Genomic DNA, 21374 nt, shown 5'->3' with positions numbered 1-21374 from the left:
AAATGATTCAAAATTAAAGCATTCTGCTTTGCATTTACATAGAAATATATAAGTTTACATGGAAAACATTAATTTGCCTTTATTCATTTCAGCTTTAGGTGTGGAGGTACGAAAGGGTTCTGATTGGACGGGGCAAACGTATACAAGATCGAGGAATAATTCCATCAGAATTATTTTTTCTGTCTGAATTATTTATTCCATCAGAATTCAGCCACTTAATTCGGATTTAAACCAATTCAGAATGGCCATTTTCATTGGGAATTAGGTGTTTACAAGGTCAGTTTAAAGAGGATTTAATTTTTCATTATGAATTAATGCTCTCATGCTAACGTAGCCATTTTATATAAATATCTATATAATTTCTACAGAGCTATTCATATTTACAAAATCACTGACATTCTTCCTGTGTATGCTAAAAATTTCCTTTATAATTCTAATTATATATGTCTCTGGTCTTCGGAGAGAGCAGACGTGTTTTCACTCGCTCTGATAACACGACCTTGGGAGATTAACAGCTCACAGCTACAGCTGAACAGCCCGAGAAAAGAAAACTTGGGCCCAAGACGAAAAGAAAAATGGTTAAAAAACCGCATAGAGGCCCTCCAGAACCTGATCCGGGTTTGGAAGAGGTCAAGGAGATGATACGAAACCTCAAAGACGATCTATCTGCTGAGATAAAGTCGTTGGAAAACGATCTATCTGCCGAGATAAAGTTGTTGGAAAAGATGATGGCCTTCAAAGTGAAGTAAAGGTACTGAAACAACAGAATGTAATGAATGCTGAAGAGATAAAACTGCTGAACGCGAGGGTTGAAGAGCTGGAACAAAAGGAAAGAGAGAAAGATGTCATCATTACAGGCCTAAAGACAACACCCAGGAGTTACGCGAAGGACATTGTCTTGAACCCTAACAACATCAACTCCTGCAAACTCCTGCCAAAGCGTAATGACACCAGAGCTGTAAAAATCACCTTCACGAATGTGAAATTTAAAGGAGAACTACTGAAGCAAGGCAAGAAACTGAAGGAAACGAAGGTGTTCATGAATGAAAACCTGACAAAACAAAACGCAAGCATCGCATGGAAGGCATGCCAAATAAAAAAAAGAGGAAAAATTCTAAAGACGTGGACAAGAAACTGCAGGATTTATATCACACCACTGGGAGAAGAGAACGAAAAACCAATCTTCGTCAAAACGATGGAAGACTTGGGAAAATACGAAGGATCCATCTAAACAACAACATTACTGATGGTAATCATGGATATGGACCCAGATCAATACACACACTGGAAACAAGACTCAGACTGTGCTTACTTTACAGACAATGAATTCAATGTGGAAACCAAGAGTAAAAAAGGTCTGTCACTTATTCATTTCAATTGTCGTAGTATGTATGCAAATTTTGAACACATTAAGGATTACATTACTACCTTGTACAAGTTTGAAATAATAGTAGTCAGAAACTTGGCTAAATGAACAAAAAGGTATGAACTTTATGATAAAAGGATATAAATATGTCCGTAAGAACAGATTATATAAGCCAGGTGGTGGGGTGGCATTATACATAAAAGATAACAATGAAATGGAGATACTAGAATCGATGAGTACAACTGTGGAAGGAGTAATGGAATGTGTAACAGTAAAAATAACGAGACCAAAGGGAGAGAAGATATTAATCTGTTGTTTGTATCGAGCTCCTGATTGCAAAATAGACATATTTAATGAGCTAAATACAAGAGCATATTGATCTGTGGAGACTTCAATATAAACATTCTAAATCCCTTAAAAAACACACATCGAAGACTTTACTAATTACATGTACTCAAATGGACTAAACGAATAACAAACTGAAACAAATAATCAAGTGTAAGACAAACAAAATACCATGGATTGATAAAAAATTAGCAAATGCATGCAAAAATAAAAATACATTATATAAAAAATATCTTAAAGACAAAACATTGAAAACAGAACTACGATACAAAAAATACAGAAACAAAATCAACGAGATGGAACTTATCAACTGGTCATTGAACACAATCGACTCAATCTTCACGAACAGAAGATCACTCCAACACGAACCAGCGTGTCCAAAAGAGACATTCCCGAGTGGTTACGTCATGAATGAAAAGGGAAAAACCCAAATGCTGTGCCTCTCAATCCACTCAGTGGAAGATGTGGAGGACCTCTACCTGTTAGGGGTCATGATCATTGGCCTACTAATGCAGGGAACAAGGCCGACACGAACAACGATAGAGAGGAGGAGGAATAAAAAAAGACAACACTGACTACAGATGAGAATAAATCCTACACAAAAAAGGACAAAAAAAAAAAAAAAATGAAATTGTGTTCAGAACAACCTAAGAATGTTTGACAAGAGAGATGAGCTTCGATGTAAATCTTCTGTGTTCAAAACAGGGGACGGGACTTAGAAAAGCAAACTGCTTCTCTCGTCTCCTTTTTCGGCATGAACAAAAAAAAAAAAAAAAAAAAAAAAAGTGAATGTATCCATGTCAGAAATAAACTGAATAATATATTTATAAAAAATCATGGTAATGTAATTATTTATGAAAAGATAATGGTTAGAAATTAAAGGACAAGAGTAATTTTGCTTAAACGACTAAATATTTTCACTCAATATGCAAGTATACGAATGTTTGGAAAATGTTGCTTTGTTTGCATTATTTTGTAAACATTTTTTGAATCACGTCCTCTCCCATTGTTTCTTCTTACAATCTTTTCACACTTTGCACTTTGTCTTTCATGATGTTTTGACACTGTATTAAACAGTGTGGATGTGATATTCAGCAGCAAAAAAATTCAGCACCTTCAGTGAGTCTGTAGTGATGCTGATGGAGGGTTTCTTGGTGGTGACTGCGGTGCTGGAGCCCCATCGCCTTTTCCTGCCTGCGGCTGCTGCGCCTGTATCCAGTTCGCCGGCTCCTCCGTCTGTGCTGGCTGGAGACGTTTTGGTGCCTGTGAGAAGTGGAGGATAAGTTTGATGTCATTGTTCTGCTAAAAAACAGAACTTCTCACGTCTTTCAGACTGTTTAGAGCAAGGGTTCTTAACCTTGGGGCCAGGACCCGATTTGGGCTTGCGAGACACCGGGAAGTGGTTGCTAGAAGCCTTCAAGAAACTGAAAATTTTTTCTGAACAATTTGAGCCCATTTGTGCTTATTTTTACCCTTTTACTGCAACTACACCAAATTTGCCATATTTTATTCTATTTTTTTTTTTTATCACTTTCTTGCCGTATTTTTGCTGCTTTTAATGCATTTTTGCTAAATTACTCCCATTTCTGCCACTTCATCAAATTTTAATGCCTTTTCTGCACATTTTTTCCCCACTTTTAAACCCTTTCCATCACTTTTCCTACCTAATGTCTCATATGTTGACCCATTATTGTCACTTTTAACCTCTCTTCACCACATTTCATGCTTATTTTTTACCAATTTAATCACATTCATGATTTGTAATGTCCATCATTTGCCAGTTTAATCTAATTGTTCCTATTTTTTTTTAATTAAATTACCCCATATTTTTGCCTCTTTTAAGCCAATACTGACACTTTGAACCTTTTTTTTTTTTGACCAATTTTTTGTCCATTTTTGGCCACTCTAATTTGCAACTTTTAACTAATTTCTGTGGTTTTTAAAATCCCATTTCACCACCTTTTCCACCACTTTTGGTCACTTTTAGCCCATTTTGTTCCTGATTAAAACAAGGATTTACATCTTTAAGATGACTACCGGTATATATTTTGGCACAAAATAATAAACTTCCTGGATAACAGTGGATATTATTCAGATCAATAAATAAATGTGGTTATCACAGATTCAAAGAACAATGGACCATCATGGATGGACCCCAAAAAGTTCTCCCCTTTATTCCCCCTTATAGATGGCCCTGTCTCCACATGTCTTCTATGTTCATGTCTGTGTTCAACCACCTTCAGGTACAGTGGGGGTCCCTGGAACCTTTATTTTGGGGGTCGCAAGTTGAAAAGTTTGAGAACCACTAGTTTAGAGGATCAGTTTGTGTCAGTTACGGTTCGCAATAACAGAAGAGCCTAACAGCATCAGCATAAGCAATCTATCTTCATCTTTGGTAGAAAATCAAAAATAAATCTCTAAAATCGTCATCGTCAAGGTCATTTGCAATAAACTGTAGTTCCCTTCCCATCCTTGTTTTTGGCTCCAGGAGCAGAAACCACGCGTGACCGTTCATACTTACTGCTTAATGAGATCTTGCGAGCAGCGAAAGCCTTAGGAGTGGTGCCCTGTGAAGAGGGGGAGACAGAGAGAACATACAGAGACCCCAGGGGTTGGGGGGGGCGACGTGAGAAACCAGAGTCCAGAACCGAACAGGCAACAACAAGAGAGCTGAGAAAAGTGGAGGAACGGCTGGTTTAAGTAACACGGATTGTACCACATGGACAACTACTACTTCCTGGACACGGTTGGGTCTTCCATCCCTGCTCAGAGTCTCTCAAAGTAAGTTCACATTAAACCAAGCCTTGCTCATGGGTGTGTGGGGGGTTTAAACTCAAATGTTAAGTTATCCATATCACAATCTGTTATCCTGGTGCTGCAAACTAAAAGCTTCCTGTGAGGAAAGAAGGAAGTAATTATTACTTCCTGATTATTATATTAGGCATTGGGGCTCAATTTTCATGTTTCTGATATTACTGTTGCTACATTGATTGTTTATACAATGATGCTTCCTATTACTTTAATCAAACACTGAATGTAAGTGTTTGATCATGATTTTAACTGTGTTAGTGTCTTTCCTTTACAATTTTGTCCTTAAATTCTTCTTAACCTTTAAAAGCCTGTGGACAAGTGTAGAAAATTAGCGTTTTGCTAATAGCCGTTATCATAGTGCATCTGGACCCTGTGCATGATTTCATGTCACAGCATTAATGTTAAACAAATACATTTATGTTGAGTCGCTGTTCAGTAGAGCATTTGTTTTCTGTTTTAAATAAATCTATGACTGTTTAAATCTTATTGATCTAAAACCCAATGATACTTTGTTACCAGAAAAAATTTATTAATAAAAAAAAATCGAATTTTGAAAGTTCTCTTTATTTACGACCACAAATTTAAAGCAAATTCAAACTGAAAGCTATTATCTTTACTGAGATTTTGTTTTTCTGAAGTTGGTGCAGCTCCTTTCTTTTTTGTGTCATTTTAAATCCCAGTGTATCACTCTCTCTTTAAGAGGTGGACTGAGGTATTAGAAGCATCAGTCAGCGTTCATACTAAACCTAAACAATACGGTCAATGAGCAGAGATGGAAAACGACTCAATCGCACAAACCTAGCCACGCTACAGACTCAGATTAACTTCAAAGATTTATAATATGATAATCCACTGAGGCTCCTCACATGATATCAATAACACTGCTGAAAAAGTAACTAAGCATTACAAAGAGAATAGGTTTGTTTTCTTTCCTCTCTCTCTTTCTAGAAACAACTCATTTAAAATAACAGGAATAATGACAAGTCATTTCCTGGGTACCATTTGACACCTGAATCCTTACTGGCCCAACCGCACGACTGTGTACTGTATCTAGGCAACAAGGATCCAATCAGAGAAGGCAGAAGGTGTGAGGGCGGGGCTCGGTTTAGGTGTCGCAGATTAGCCTCGTCAGGACCTGAACACTGGGCTTTAGTGTCTGGAGCAGAGCTGGAGTCAGGTTTCAGTCTTTTTTAATGGAGGCAGACGATTCATAGAGTCTTTGATTCTTTTACTTTGTGAGAGTCCAGAAAGAAAATTAAAAAAAAGCCACAGTTCTTTGATGGATGCCTTTGATGAAAGCCTTTGATGAAAACCTTTGATGAGGCTACAATGTCCAAATGACGACAACGAAAACACAACCGAAGAATCCATGAACAATCGCAGGTTGTGAAGTGACTTTCTTTACAAATTTGAAGCCTTGAATTCAGCATTAAAAAACAAATAAAAAAAGCAATCCAATCTATTTTAAAGTCCACGTGACAAAAATCCAAGTTCGTAATAAAGTGACAGATTCTCACTTGAAGAACTTTAGTCCATCTGCCAGGTCGATGGCAGACACAGGAAGTGAGGTCATCTGACATCCACGAGCTACAGCAAAGATGCAGCACGGCCACAGAGAATCAGATGAAGTTCCATGGTGATGAAAGTCACTCCTCAACAGAAACATCTTTTTTATTATTATTAAGTGTCCTTTGAAGTGACTCTTGACTTTTTTTAAGTGTCCTTTGAAGTGACTCTTGACTTTTTTAAGTGTCCTTTGAAGTGACTTGACATTTTTTAGGTGTCCTTTGAATTGACTTTTTACTTTTTTTTTAACTGTCCTTTGAAGTGACTCTTTTGACTTTTTAAAGTTTCCTTTGAAGTGACTTCACGCCAGGTCTCTTACATCCACAAACTGAAGTCTTTACTTAAAACTGTCCAAAAGAATTGTCCCATCATCCCTCACAGGCTCTTTTAGCTCTCTCCCATTGTGTTTTGAGCTTAAAATGCTACAAAAGTCAGTTTTCTCCTCACTTTTGCTAGTCCTTTAGCAACTGAAAGTCATTACTCCACCCCGCCAGCAGAGGGTGACATTTAGCGATGCACAGCCGAAGACTTGTCTTCTAGGCCAGTGGAGGATGTGAGATACATGGCTGCTGTACCCCCTCATCCATCACTGCAGTACAGGTGCATTTACATCAACCACTGAGAGGGTAACCATGACAACTGTGTGCTGCTGCTGCAGTTGCCATGGTGCCGTCTTTCTTTCTTTCGGTGGTGGTGGTCTGATGCAGACTCCAGCGTCCCAGGCTTTACAGACTCTGGGCCTATAACTCAGGTACCAGCGACGCACATTTGGCTTATCGGGACGGGAGGTTGTAGGAGGAGTAGGAGGAGGTGGAGGTGGAGGAGGTGTTGGTGATGTACTTGGCGGTAGTAGTAGTAGTAGTAGTAGTAGTAGTACGCAGCAGGTACCAATAGGGGCAATGGAAGAGGCATGGGCACCTTCATAACAAAGCAATCAATGGGGTTTTAAACAGCAGTCACACCATAAATATATAAAGTGAGAGAAAAAGGCGATTCATGATGGGACACAAATGCAAAAAAGAACATTAGGAAAGAGAAAGAGAGTGAGAGAGAGTGTGTATAAACAGTGTGACGGGAACAACAGCAACAAGCCCTGATGCATCTCTAACACGCGGTCAGGATCTGCAACTCGTACGAAACCTCAGAGGAAAAGAAAACCCATGGACACACGCACAAACACACACACACACACACACACACACACACACATATTTTATAACCTAAACAGCAGAGAAGCTAATGTTATGTGTGGCTCTAATTCATATGCTGGAGATGAGACACGGTGTATCCTTCTGCTCTGACGCCACTAAGTGGTTTCTAGAAGTCGTGACTTGACACGTGCGAAGGTCTTTTTTGGCGTCAGTGTTAAATCGTGATTTTTACTAAATGTGACAATTACTGTAACAATGTAGAATATTCACGGCCGATAAAAAAAAAAAGCTGAGCTAAACCTCTCAGCTGCAGATTGAAGGAGGACGCAGTACTGTATTTAGGGCCTCTGATTTTACGTGATTGTAAAAGAAAGGACAGAAAAAAATGTATTAAATGTTTTCCTGTGACTGAAAATAATTGCAGAGCTTCATCTGAAGTGTGTTTTTAATGTCTTGTGATGAACAAAGCAGTTCAGATTATTACGACTGCATTAAGCTCTGGTACAAAAACAGGCAGAGCCGATGGTATATTAACTGAACTGGTGATGAGTTTATCTGGTGATACAATCACATGGCTGTGGTTGCGGAATTTCAAGGTTTCACAAGTAATTTTTAAATCACATTTCCATGTGATTTTTCCTGTTAAACGGTGAGGCTAACATCGCTTTAGCGAGGTAACCTTACATTATTTCAACGCAAACGTCCCCTTTTCGTAAATCATCTGAAGAGTGCAAAATGAATAACAGTAGATGACTATATTAATCCTGTTTAACATGTTAGGGAAGTTTAATAGCTGGTAAAGTCGTCTAAACATGGAAAGACAATGAAACAGAAACAAACCTATAACGTGATGCAGAAATGAATAAACTAACACGGAATTAGGGGAATACTGAAACAGAAATTCAGAGGCCCTAAAGCTGCAGGAGATTGAGGAGTTGAGTAGGGCTGGGCGACAGGGACCAAAATTCAAATTTCAATATTTTTTCCCAAAATGGTGATCTACAATATAAATATAAATATAAATTTTCTTAACTCAATCGAGTCTTACCGGAAAGACAATTCCAGGTTAAATTTGCTGGTGAAAAATGCCACACAAGCACATTTATTAACAAACAGCTGCACAATATGCACCACTTTACTGCTTTTTCTCCTGTAAGAGACAGCACGTATGAGTGAGTTCTGTAGTGTGGCTTGTTTAGAGGAAGGTCTGGGTTAGGACGCACTCAGTAATCTATCTAACTGAGCTTTTAATGCTGTTATGAAAAGTAGTCAAAGCAACGACTCCTAAAATGAGTATTTTAAGACAAAAAAAGCTATAAAATATGAATATATTGATATAGGTGATACTGTGGTGTTCAATATCGCCATAATAGAGAACTCAATATGTCTTGAATCTCGATATATTGCCCAGGCCTAGTGTTGAGTGTGTTTTTAGAGACACTTGATCTTCAAAAGGATCACAAAGCCCGACCTTACTCACAGGCAAGGTTTATTGATCCTTAAACTGGATCTCTCAGAGACTAAAGTCCTCAGGCAGAGGTGAACAGATAACACACTAATGTGCATGACTCCAGTGGCAGATTTCTGTCCCTGGATTGGATAATCCAAACGTCAATATTCTACAGTTTTAAATGAGTAGATTTCACACCAGCTACGGTTTGGGAAGTTTGAGGCCTTTTATGATTTAATATTGAATGCTTTACAGTTTGATCAAAGTGTTAATTAGATTAGGTTTATCGGTCTGACACAGTCACACAAACGCTCTCCTCGTGAGTCAGCTTGTTTTCACACATTAGTCGCTTCAAAAGCAGATGGAAGAGATGAGCCCAGTCCTTCTGACCCCCCACCCTCCCAACGCTCAATCCCAACTCAGCCCCTTCAGACAAATATCTACACATTTATTTCATTCACAGTTGAAAGCTCAAACTGTGGGATATTAGTGCTAACAGTTAGCGTGTGGGAGCTGTGTTGGTTTTGAGCATCCCTGGGACTAAACACATGCAGTTACAGTGGAAATGCAAATTAGTGAAAGACAGACAAACGAAGGCGAGTCCATCACCCTCTCAGTGAGCGTACCTCATCCAGACGAGTCTCACTGTTTTCCAGCTGCTGAGCAACGGGGCTCTCGGACTCAGGCTCCGCTTCTGTCACGACAGCCGCGCTGGGCTCGGACACCTCTCTGTGAGGGGGGGGGGGATGAGGAAAGAAGCTGTTTACTAACCGATCGCTGAGAAAGGTTGTTTGAGCAAAAGAAAAAAATCTAAATAACTACAATATTTCTTTTAGCAAAAAAAAAAAAACATAGGGTAACTGTTATACATGATAAAATCTTGTTATCTAAAAGTAGGTGTCAATAATATGTTTATTAAATAAAAAATATATATTTCTGTCAGAGTCAATAATTAATACACACAGAAAGAAAATTACTACTGTATATAAAGTTGCGCTACTGAAATTCAGTCCCAAAAGTACATTTAAAATAAATATTATATTTCAAAAAAAGATATTTAAAGGGTTGTTTTAAAAAAAGAAATAAACTTAACGACAAAACTACTGCTTAGTAAAATTAAAATACACATATAGGAGAGGTGTGAATAATGTGTTTATTAAATAAAATAAGAATTGTATTTGTTAGTTCTTATTTTTGTAATTTGTCTTTTTTTATTTCTCATGCCTTACTGTATGCGAACCTCTGTTTTAATGTATTTGTCAAAAATTCGCCAGTTTATAGTGACTTACTATTGCTTTATCTAAAAAAAAAATTTAATTCACTATATTTTATTATTTTTATGCCTTCGTATCTATCTGACCTTACCTCCAATAACTGTGCCTTAATACATTCTATCGTTCATTTTATTGCGTTCGTCATAATTTTACTAGTTTTTAGGGACTTAAGCACCTATAAATGCACTATTATTATGAATGTTATTGTAGTTTGCTTAAGGGTGTGGAGGCTTTATTCATTTTCATTATAATTACACAAATCACCTGTAACGAGAACTTCATTTTTGGCATAAATTTAGCAACAAATCTGAAGGTCTAAAAATATATACTGTATATTATATACTGTATATAATATTTGCATATTTCGTGGTGTGTGTTGGAGGATAAAGAACAGTGTGGAGGCAAACAGTGGAGGAGTTGTGTGATCTGGGTCACTCAGAGTCACTCCTGCTATAAATAACGCACCAGCTAACCGACACCAGGGGTCTCCAACTCCACTCAAACCCAGTCATTCTTCAGTGCCCAATGACAGCGTGGGAGGCCTTCATCAGCTCTACTGCACAACACACACTAGAGTGTGAACTAATAACACTTATCTAACTACAACAAAACAAACACCATGGCTTTTTAGCTCTGATTATAAAAGCCTTTTCTGAGGCAACAGCCTGTGGGTGGGACATTAATCATCTGGAAGGTTTGAAAAGCTGCAGCACTGGATACATTTTTGTAGAATATTATTGTGTAAATTGCGAGATGCGTCACTTGTGGGAATGTCAACAAAACCAACGATTCCCAACCATTTTCTATGTGTACTTCCTTATATTTGTTGTCTGCAGTTATGCATCCATTAGCACTGAGACTCCCTCCAACTCTCTCCTTGGTAAAAAGAAATTAAAGACAATATGTTATTCAGACAACTGTTCCTTCATCAGAGGCGTCTGTTGATCGCTTTGATGTTTCCTTTGAAGTTTCCTTGACTTCCGTGTAGTAATTCCAGCAAGATTCTTGTTGTCTTGTTTTTGATTAATATGTTCCTTGACTTCTGGGGAAACCTTAACATATTATTCAAATAGAAGACAAAAATAATCTTGCTGGAATAATACATTTATGTCATTTATTTACTTTTTTCCCGTTCTTAGGAGAGGTGTGTCAAAACGTATTGATTGCATGGTGAATACCACTACTGTCCACACGCAACTCGTCTAAAAAAAAAAAAAAAGCATTATGAAACGACTAGAAAAGTTATTTAATCAACGAGAAACACTTGAACAGGTATGGGCAACTTTGATAATAGTCTGAGGACCACATTATTAGAGCATCATCTCAGCATTTAGAATAATGACTAATATTTTTTTTGGGTCATTTTGTGTGTTTTAAGACTCATTTTACATGTTTTGAGACTCATTTATTAAGTTTTGAGACTCATTTAGTATATCATTCTGTGTGATTTTGTATGTATGCATTTTGGCCGAATTCACCGATCTGGACTTAAGCGCTTTTGCGCACATATCTCTTGTGCGTATTCTCCTGTCCAGGCTCCTGACACGCACACCGCACGCAAGTCTGTCAGTGAAGGCATTCTGAAGCCAAGGAGGTGGACTGGGCCATGATGTAATTTTTTAAATATTGGAGTTTTCCTAACACTAATTAAAATCTGTGCAAATGATAACACACACTTCATTTGAAAGGCCTTCGTTGAAAAACAATATAACAGGTTGATTTGTTAGGGTTATCGTAGTCTGTGGATCGGCCACATATTTCTTTTTTTGTCCGAGCCACAGTTAAAATCTCTCTTTTTTTCACGTAATACTAACAACAGATTAACGTTTGTTTGTGTGGAAAGCCTGATTTTATTAACTTCTTACATTTCTACATTCATAAATGATCAGATGCATTAGTCGTCATCAATACCTAGTTGGAGCTCTAAAGTGTGACAGTGTGTGATGCGCTGGAGGTTTGATGAAATAATGCGAGGTACAGTGCCTGTGAATACATAAAAGCAAAATAAAATAAATACATTTTTGCACTTATTTACAGTCATTTTATGTGTTTTTGGAGTAAATTCCTGTACTTGTGTTTTCCTTTTGGGTTTTTTCTTTGCATGTTTCTACTGTTGTGTCTTTTTGGAATGCATTCATTTTGGATTTTGGGGACGCACAATATAAAACCAAGGGCCACATGTGGCCCCCGAGCCTCCAGTTGCCTATGTTTGCACTAGGAAGGAGGAGAGCAGTTTCCCTTCCTCCGTGCCACACACACTCATACTTGTGTGTGTTTGTGAGGCCTGAAGCTAAAGCCAGAGACACACCTGTACAGGCTATGAAGGAAATCCAACCCCACCACCACCACCACCCCTCCCCACATTGAACAGGAAGGCACCAGAAAGCCGGAATACCAGCGAAAGCATGCGACATAAAGGCCTGAAGGAGACACGACGATGAGCTTTCTATCGGTCCAAAAATGCACCAAAAGATGGTGACCACCAGTGGTCCCGGGGGGGGGGGGGGAGTACCGGTACCAGCTGGGAGAGTGAGGAAGACTTCCACTGACTGCACAGAGCAGATGTGCATTAATGACATCCCCTGACAACAGCAGAACAATGATAACTGAGCTAATAAACAGTAACACTTCACATCATAGCTTTGTCTTTTCTACGGGCCCTGTCGGGGAAAATCGCACCGCACAGACAACAGGAAGGACCGCGTCCATCCTGGTCCACATGCGTCTCCCGGTGTGAGCCCATCATTTATTCATCAGCGTGTCCCGATGCAAAGCTATCTAGAGAAAAGGAGACCCCCCTCCTACTCCTCCCTTCCCCCCCTTTGGGGAAATCTTCACCCAACAAAAGGCTTTCACCATCGGTGCGATCCCCCCCACACGTACCGACACCAATCCGATCCGGACCCGGTCCACACAACCCGGTAAAACCGAGGATGTCTGACAGAAAGGCGAAAGAAAACGTGACGCCTGAAAGACGCCCTCGGCTCTCTCTTACCCGTTTTTGTTGCCTTCGGACAGCATCGTGGCCCGGCAATAGGTGACGGACGCCCCGCGGATGAACCGGGACTCTCCGCCGGTGTCTGCCGCTCGTTTTAGGCCGATAATCTAAAATCAGTTCGGTGAGTCTGGCCCGGTTCGTTCAGTGGCCGATTAGCCGCACACTGCGTCGGTATCAGGGATGCAATGCGTGCATGTCGGCCATATTGGCTTACAGGACAAAAACCAAGTCACACAAATGTAGGCGGCTAACTTCCGGTTTAGAGTTTTCAAAATAAAATACCAATAGCAAGCGCAAAAGCCCCAATAAAAACCCAGAAAAAAGTCGGAACGGGCTGATGTTATACAGCATAATTACTACAGAGCACAAAATATTTTTCTCTCTTTCTTTTGTTTCAATAAAATTCAAGAATCAAATCAGTTTTCTTCTAACAAACGTCTTTCTGAGGAGTTTGCACTTTCTCCCAGATATTTCATTTAAACGAAATATTACAACAAAACCTCTGTAGACTACTTAACCCAGGGTTTTTCAACCTTTGAGTCACCTGGGATTAAAACGGGTCACCTAAAATGTTTAGTAATTGGTAAAATAAAAAAATAAAAAAAAAGGGTAATTTTTTTAATACTTTTTCAAATACACATCACACACAAAGTGTTAATTAAAAAAAAAAAAAAAAAAAAAAAAAACCCACTAGCAAGAGCAAAAGCCCTATTAAAAACCCAGAAAAAAGACTGTACGGACTCATATACAGGCTTTTTTTTTTTTTTTCAACCTTGGGGTGGTGATTTAAAAATGGGGTCACAATCCAAAAAAAAGGTTGGGAACCACTGATATACAACATACTCACAGAGCATGAAATGTTTTTCTCTTTTGTTTAAAGACGGTTCAAGAATCAGATCAGCTATACAGCCATGTGTTGTAACAAGTGACTTTCATTTCATCATTATTTCATTTAAAGGGAAAATGACAATACAACTTCTCTGGACTCCTAAACCAAAGTCAAATACCCGCAGACCATATCTGGTTCAAGCTCTCAAAAAGGATTTTGTTGAGAAAAAATTAAAATAAAAACATTGATTATGTAGTAAAACCTAATGTGGATGAAAATTGAATGTAGAAAACCTGCATGATTCAATGATATAAATGCTTGTATTTCTATGGCACAAATTGATTAGAAGTTTAAAACTGTCCTGAACTGACAAAAAAAGGCCATGTAATTAATTGTCTGACCCTAATGATTTTTTTTAATTTATTTTTTTAAATAAAAAAAAAAGGCTGTTGCTATTGGTCTGGACCCAGACCTCAGACAAACCTGAAATAATATTGTAAAAATATATTCCTCCAAAAATATCTTTGTTTTGGTTTACTTTGATAAAAATCTACGTTGAAGACGTTCTTTTAAAACACACTTTTAAAATACCTTTTTGAAAGCAGAAAAACAGCAAACACCATAAGCCTCAACACACAAACGTGCAGATCAATTTAACATCATTGATGACCAATCACTACTGTGATTTCACCAAGCCTCCAAAATAAAACACCAAAAAAAGCCTGTAAGTTTTAAATTGTGTCTATTTAAGCTTGTTTACAAATATAGTTATCAAAAGGCACCTGTAGTGGAAATGTAAATACCATAAAATGCAATATAAAACATTAACACATGAAATGTGATGTAGTTGATTCTAGTAGTGACATTGGGTCCTACCTGATTTCTTAGATTTTCTTCTTTTTAATTGTTTTTTTAATAAACACACAGGCTCGTTAATAATGCCTATTATTGCTGCAGCACTGAAAGAAGTGTAGTAGCACCGTCCAGAGTAAGGGTGCCGGAAAAAGACCATTCACGTCCGAAACGCAATTCTTGTTATGATTCTGAATCGATTCAAAATTTTCAAGAATCGATTTTTAAACTTCCAACCAACTCATACCGTCACCCAAGTGAGTTCTGTTTAATTTTATAGTTCCATAAAACTGAGATGTGCTTATTATTTATATTTGAATCTGCTGATAAATGCTGCGGGTACTTAAATGTCATATTTACTTTAAAATGTTCTCAAATGTTTACTTTTGAAGCTAATAAGTGGGTATTCATGTTTACTTATTTGAACAGAAACTGAAGAGTAAAACATTCATTTTTTAGTATTGATAAAATGAGAATTCATGTGATTAATTTGTTGTAAGAAACCGTTTTTATTTGCTGATGTAACTGAATTGTTAAACTTTGCAAAGTATTTGACTGCTTTGTTTTCAAAACTACTATTAAGTGGCAAAGACATGTTATTTTGCAAGATAAGCAAAATAAATGTTACCTCTTTGTCCAAAGTTTGCCTCTGTGTATTTAGAATTCTAGAATCACTTGAATGTAACCTTGGAAAACAGTTTTTTTTTTTTTAAACATAATCAGTTTTTATTGGCACCCTTTGTTACTATCAGTATTGATTGTGAATTGTAAATTGGTTCTGAATCGAATGAAAGATTCACATCCCTAACAGGTACCGATTGAAAAATATCATTAACTCACTTACTTCCATTGACGTACATATGAGTCATTTCAAATCCGAACGCTCACTGCCATTGACGTATATGTACGTCAATTGTGTTTTTTAACAGGGGTTGCTAGGACACAGTGTGACGGAGTTCTCTCATGAATATCAGCCTTGTACTATGATGTAGTGATCAACTGGTGCCATGTAGGTAGCAGTAGAGCACCTTTGGATAAGAGATGAGCCGCGATGAGCAGAGGTTGGGGGGGATCAAAGGAGTTTACGAGACAGAAAATGGCACTACGAGCGTTGACGGTGAAGCTCCTAGCAGCTCACAGTAAGCGCACACTTGACCAGAGCACGTGTGGAACTAAGTGGATTATTCAGAGTGTTGTGATCGTGAAAGAAAACAATCAACAAACCAGGGCAAGTGGTGTGACTCGGCATGTCAGGAAGGAGGAGGAAGTTGTGTGTGTGGAGAATGACGAGGGGAGAGACTTGGAGGATGGCCAAAATAGTAAGGAATCCTTTCAAATCTGACCCAGACAGAAAAATATTAATAATTTTGCCATCAAAAGCCTGGTTTCAGTGTTGTTTTACAGAAGGAAACCAATGCTGAGGTGTCACTAAAGCAAAAAAAAAAAAAAAAAAAAAAAAAAATGCTTCAAAGTCACTGACAGGTGTTTTCAGAAAAAGCCTTTTTTTCTCAGCTTTTTGTTGACAAACTGGCCTTTTGTGTGAAACATGCCTCTATTCAACTGCTGATTACGGAAGAACAAAACAAGCTAGAAACAAAAAAAATGTTTCTGATGAAAGTAGAGTCTAATCTTTCAGAATCTGGTTTCAGATTTTAGATTGTCATAGTACAGAATATTCTGTGGGTCTTTAAAAATTTGTCAAAATGCTCTAAAATGGCTGGCAGTGAGGGGAGGTTGCCGTTCTGAAAATGGCTGGCAGCCAATGTTAACAACATCGTCACAATCAGAAGTCGTCCACCTGAAAACATTCATTTAAGAACATTGAAGTGTGCCATCACAAGTCGTATCTAATAAAAACACAGGCTCGTTAATTAGTGTTATTATACAAAACAAAACACAGGTGTGAAGGATTCACATCTGCAGTATTTATTAAAGAAGCAGATCATTTAAGATCAAAGCTGTAATGAATTTATTGATCTTCTGTAGATTAAATCATAATGGTTACTAACCTGTTAGTGAGGGATTGTTTCTCTGCTCCTTTGCTCTCACTGGTCTTCTTCTCTGCTTCCTGCTCTTCTGCTCGCTTGGTCTTCTGGATGAAAAAGAAACAGAAAAAACTAAGGCTGTAAGAAAAAATCCAAATCGATTTTTTTAAAATCATGTTTTTTTTTAACAAAAAAATCAATTGTGCTAACATATGTGTAGCATGTAAACGCCCGGTCACTCGGTGTCAGTGAACCACATCAGACCTTGTTGAACTACTCACTACTCAATGCATTTTAGCAGGAAGTTGGTTGCGTTATTTTCATGAAACATACTTTTATAGATGTATGTGGTTACTTTAAAAAAAAAAAAAAATTTAAGAACTTGTCAAAATCAAAATCTGTTGTAGAAGCAAAAGTTAAAACTTTTTTGAAAAATGTAATTTGACAGTTTGAGAAATGTAACACTTGTATTGAATTACAATTAGTTACTATTTTTTACTTTTCTCACAAGTAGCAATTAATTGTACTTCATACCATTTTGTACTTGCAAAGGGGAAATTTGTAATTGTTGATATTGCGCTATATGGCGATGTGTATCATTACTAGAGCTGCAACGAACAATTATTTTTGTGGTCGACTCATCTATCCATTATTTTTTCGATTAGTCACTGTTATTTTTTTGTTTTGAAGCACTTATTTTAGACTGCTTTTTTAGCGTACCTGCTTAAATCCTTCCCCCGTTGTACTGTGACAGCATGTTTAACAAAGAGCAATTAAAACAATGCCATAAAACATGTATTTGTAGTGTAGTTGTTATATTTAACATCACATCACAAACTTAAAGTGTAAGTTGTCTTGAACAAAGTAGTAGTAATAGTAAACGAAGAGTGTAAATCAGTAACTTTAAAAAGCTAGATCTAACCTGTCTGTAGGTTGTGGAGGTAATGACGTTTAAATCAATCACTCACAGAGTTACTTTTACCTAAATCAAGTCTATAAAAGAAAAAAAAAAAAACATAACATCTTGTTTGAAAGAATCCTGATTCCTTACAAGTTAAGAAATGTCTAATTAATATTATCAAAATCACATAGTTGATAATAAATTAAATAGGTTTACTGTTCAGAATAAACACTAATATCAGCAGAAAAACTATTTCAAAGCAGCTACATCACTAACTTACTAATGAGTAGGGGTGGGCCAAAATATCGATATGACGATTTATTGCGAGGTTTCGTTTTGCAGCATGTTATCAATTCACTGGCGGCAAATATCGATTTTTATTTTATTTTTATGTTGCAACATACAAGACTTGATGAAAAAAAAAAAATATATATATATATATACACGACACACAGAGATAATGCAGTACATACACAGTACAGTGAGACAATAAGCGAGTACAAATTTACACTGTGTGTGTGTGTGTGTGTGTGTGTTAAGAAGAGCCCCTGTGCAGTATACACTTAGCTTTACTTGGCTGTCATTTATGTGAAATTGATTCACGATGTTTTGTAATTCCTGTGAAATGGATTCAGTGCAGTCGATAAATTATGAATTTCTTCAGTGACACAGATATTGTTATCGGGGGCAAAAATATCGCAATGTATCGTATCGCGAGGTACCTGGCGATCCCCAGCCCTATTGATGAGTTCAGTGTTAAACATGCTTTCAGACCTAATACCTGTTTGAATCACTGATTGTTGGCTAACAAACACATTTGCATGCGATTAGAAATGAAAGATTGGGTAAAAAATCAGTGGTAGTGATGTCACTCCTCTCGTGGTCCGTATACAAACCGGGGCTCCACTGTGTTTTCGTGTCAAGGTTCCCACACTTTTCTCACAATGATTTTTCAAAACTTTTCCAAAATATTTTACCAAATTTCCAATTTTGAAGAATTAAGATCTTTTTTTTTTTTTTTGGCGTATGCATTTCCTGGTTTTTAGTGTACGTCAGCTGAATTGATCTTACCTGCGCTCAGTTTTATGAATGAGGCGGAGAGTGAATTTGCGAGATCTCGTGATTCCCGCTCAATTACGCTGTCGATATGCAGCACTTTCACTTTCAGAAAATGCTTAACATCTTTGGGGTTTAACATATTTGCAAAACTTTTCCAAAACCGTTCAAATATTCCATGACTTTTCGAGACTGGAAAATTGGTTTTCAAATTCCATAACTTTTCCAGGAATTTCATGACCGTGGGGACCCTGCCGTGTATCTCTGTCATGCTTTAATAATTGACAGCGGAACGTCAGGGTTTAAACTTAAAAAATTTTCACCCGTTTGTTTTCGGCGAAACCTGAATGTTTCTTCAGTGTTTGCACAACATTGGTGGTGCAGCACCGCCCCTAGCGGTCAGTGTAAGGTACTGCAGCAGAAAGGAATAAGAAAAGAAAAAAAAAGAAAGCAGGAAGTGGATTTTATCATTAATTTACTAAATTAAACAACGCATCAATGCTATAAAATCTGCGTCGATGATGTTTTGTAGTCGACAACTGATTATGTCGACTAATCATTGGAGCCTTAATCATCACATCTATCGTATTGTCAGATTCTAGGCAATGCACACCCCTAAAAATAACACACAAGCTTTAACATTAAAATGCAAAAGGAAGCAAATGAAGGCCTGAAAAATGTATTGTTTGTAGTTACATTTGAGTGTTTGTGAGGACAAAACGATAAACTCAAACCTTGTGATTGTGAAGCAGAAGCTTGATCAGAATAAATCCATCCTGCAGCTCTTTGCAATCAGGTAATTACTAATTACATCCTAATCTTTGGGAACAACAATCAGACAGATGACACACCTTTATCGGCCTGGTGGACTCTTCATCATCATCATCAGAGTCTGATGAAGAGTCGGACTTGGAGTCGGAATCTGATGAGGATTCTGTGTCCTGGGTTTGCTTCTCCTTTAACTGCAGCTCTGCTCTTTTCTTCTTCTGCTCCTCCTCCTCCAGACGTCTCCTCTCTTTTTCCTTCTCCTCGTCCAGACGTCTCCTATTTTTCTCTTTCTCCTCCTCAAGACGTCTCCTCTCTTTTTTCTCCTCCTCCTCCAGACGTCTCCTATTTTTCTCTTTCTCCTCCTCCAGACGTCTCCTCTCTTTTTTCTCCTCCTCCTCCAGACGTCTCCTCTCTTTTTCCTTCTCCTCATCCAGACGTCTCCTCTCTTTTTTCTCCTCATCCTCCACACGTCTCCTCTCTTTCTCTTTCTCCTCCTCAAGACGTCTTCTATTTTTCTCTTTCTCCTCCTCCAGACGTCTCCTCTCTTTCTCCTTCTCCTCATCTAGACGTTTCCTCTCTTTCTCCTCCTTTTCTTTCCTCGCTCTCTCTTCTTCTTCCTCCTGCCGGCATTTCCGCTCCTCCTCCTCCTTCTGCAGTCGCTTTGCTTCCCTCTCCATCTCTTCTTCCAGGCGTTTCCTCTCCTGCTCCTCCAGGGGCCGCTTTTCTTCCTCCATCTTTTCCTCCTCTTCTTTCTGTGTTTCTACAGACTCAGAGGACGGCTCGTTAGTGGAGTGTGGCGCCTCTCGTGATGCGGGAGCTGAGCTGAAAGCCTTCTCTGTCTCCATCTTGTGCACGAGCAGTGAGAGCGGTCCGGGCCTGCGCTTGGCGGGGGGCTCGGGGCTGCTGGAGCGGGAGCTGGAGCTGGAGTCCTGCCTCTGCAGGGAGACCCTCTGTCCTCGCACGGCGTCCGGCTCCTCGGGCTGGAGGTTGTCGGGCGGGCTCTGCTTGGGAGTATCGGGCAGAGCGAACAGGTTGGGCGGTGGTGAAGGAGGAGGGGTCGGGTGGCGTAGCTGCATGGGTGTGGGGTCCGCCTGGGGAGGAGGGATGTGCTGCGGAGGCTGCAGCTTGCGTTTGGACCTGGAAGAAGTCGCCGCTGCCGCCGAAGCGTTGAGGGGCGTTGTCTGAGGAGCAGGCGCTCTGTTCCCCCGTCGAGACCCACCTGGACTCGGACCCCAGTCCTCGTCGTCGTCGCTTTCATCATCGTCTCCATCGTCGCTGTCGTCCTGGGCGTGGCTTGCTGCGGTGGCCCTGGCAGAGCGGCTCAGGTGGTGGATGGGGTGAGCAGATCCAGGTTCGCAGGGGGCGGCCCCCTCTTTCTCCGGGGCCCGAGGCACCGCTGGGGGCTGTCCCAGGACGCGCACAGACAGGGAGGCGACCGCACGGGGAGGGGACGGCTCTTTGTGGCTCTGAAGGAACAAGGCTCGCCCCATCCGGGCTCCAGAAGCATCAGGAGACTTTGCTGCGTCTCCTCCTCTTTCAGCGCACAGTTTGTTCTGAGGGACAAAAATACAACGTCTGAAATTAATCACGTGTTGGATTCACGCGTCTGTGTACAGAGCTTACCGACCTTATCAGAAATGTAGGAGCCGTCATTGTCCTCAGAATGCTCGTCATCCTCCTCTGCTAAGACAAAACTTTCTGTTATTCACACACACGAGAACAGGAGAAATACACACATGAGCCTAAACATACATTTCTAATCAACTTTTTTTTAATGTAGAATTAAAAAAAGGGCTTTTACTGTATCAAAATTACAGGAAAAAAATAGAAGAGGTAAAATACACAAAAACTATAACAAAAGACGACTGCAAAAATGGAAAAAGATATAAAGAACAGCAAAAATACGCAAAATGACTCCAAATAAACATACAGAGCGACAGAAATATACACAGAAGAACAACAAAAATGCACAAAATTACTTCAAAAACACAAAACGACAAAGATTATTACAAAAAAATATAT

The 21374-nt window shown here is 38.9% G+C and overlaps 1 protein-coding gene across 2 annotated transcripts in view; it reads right to left on the bottom strand.

The window, feature by feature from the left end:
- acin1b (apoptotic chromatin condensation inducer 1b) overlaps positions 1-21374 on the bottom strand; it is a 29685-nt gene that overhangs the window by 5587 nt on the left and 2724 nt on the right. Inside the window, exons 4-9 of one of the 2 annotated variants that reach the window (XM_028474172.1) lie at positions 20980-21035; positions 19436-20905; positions 16652-16734; positions 9316-9418; positions 4233-4278; positions 2826-2974 (exon numbers count right to left, since the gene is read on the bottom strand). In XM_028474172.1, coding sequence (XP_028329973.1) covers positions 2826-2974; positions 4233-4278; positions 9316-9418; positions 16652-16734; positions 19436-20905; positions 20980-21035 — 1907 coding nt within the window. The remainder of the gene's footprint in view (positions 1-2825; positions 2975-4232; positions 4279-9315; positions 9419-16651; positions 16735-19435; positions 20906-20979; positions 21036-21374) is intronic. The other variant, XM_028474173.1, reaches the window with a different exon arrangement.

This window comes from Gouania willdenowi, chromosome 18 (genome assembly GCF_900634775.1).
Source record: "Gouania willdenowi chromosome 18, fGouWil2.1, whole genome shotgun sequence".
In the NCBI taxonomy this organism is placed as follows: domain Eukaryota; kingdom Metazoa; phylum Chordata; class Actinopteri; order Blenniiformes; family Gobiesocidae; genus Gouania; species Gouania willdenowi.
Note: the sequence above shows the minus strand (reverse complement) of the source record. Positions and strands in the feature narration are given on the sequence as shown.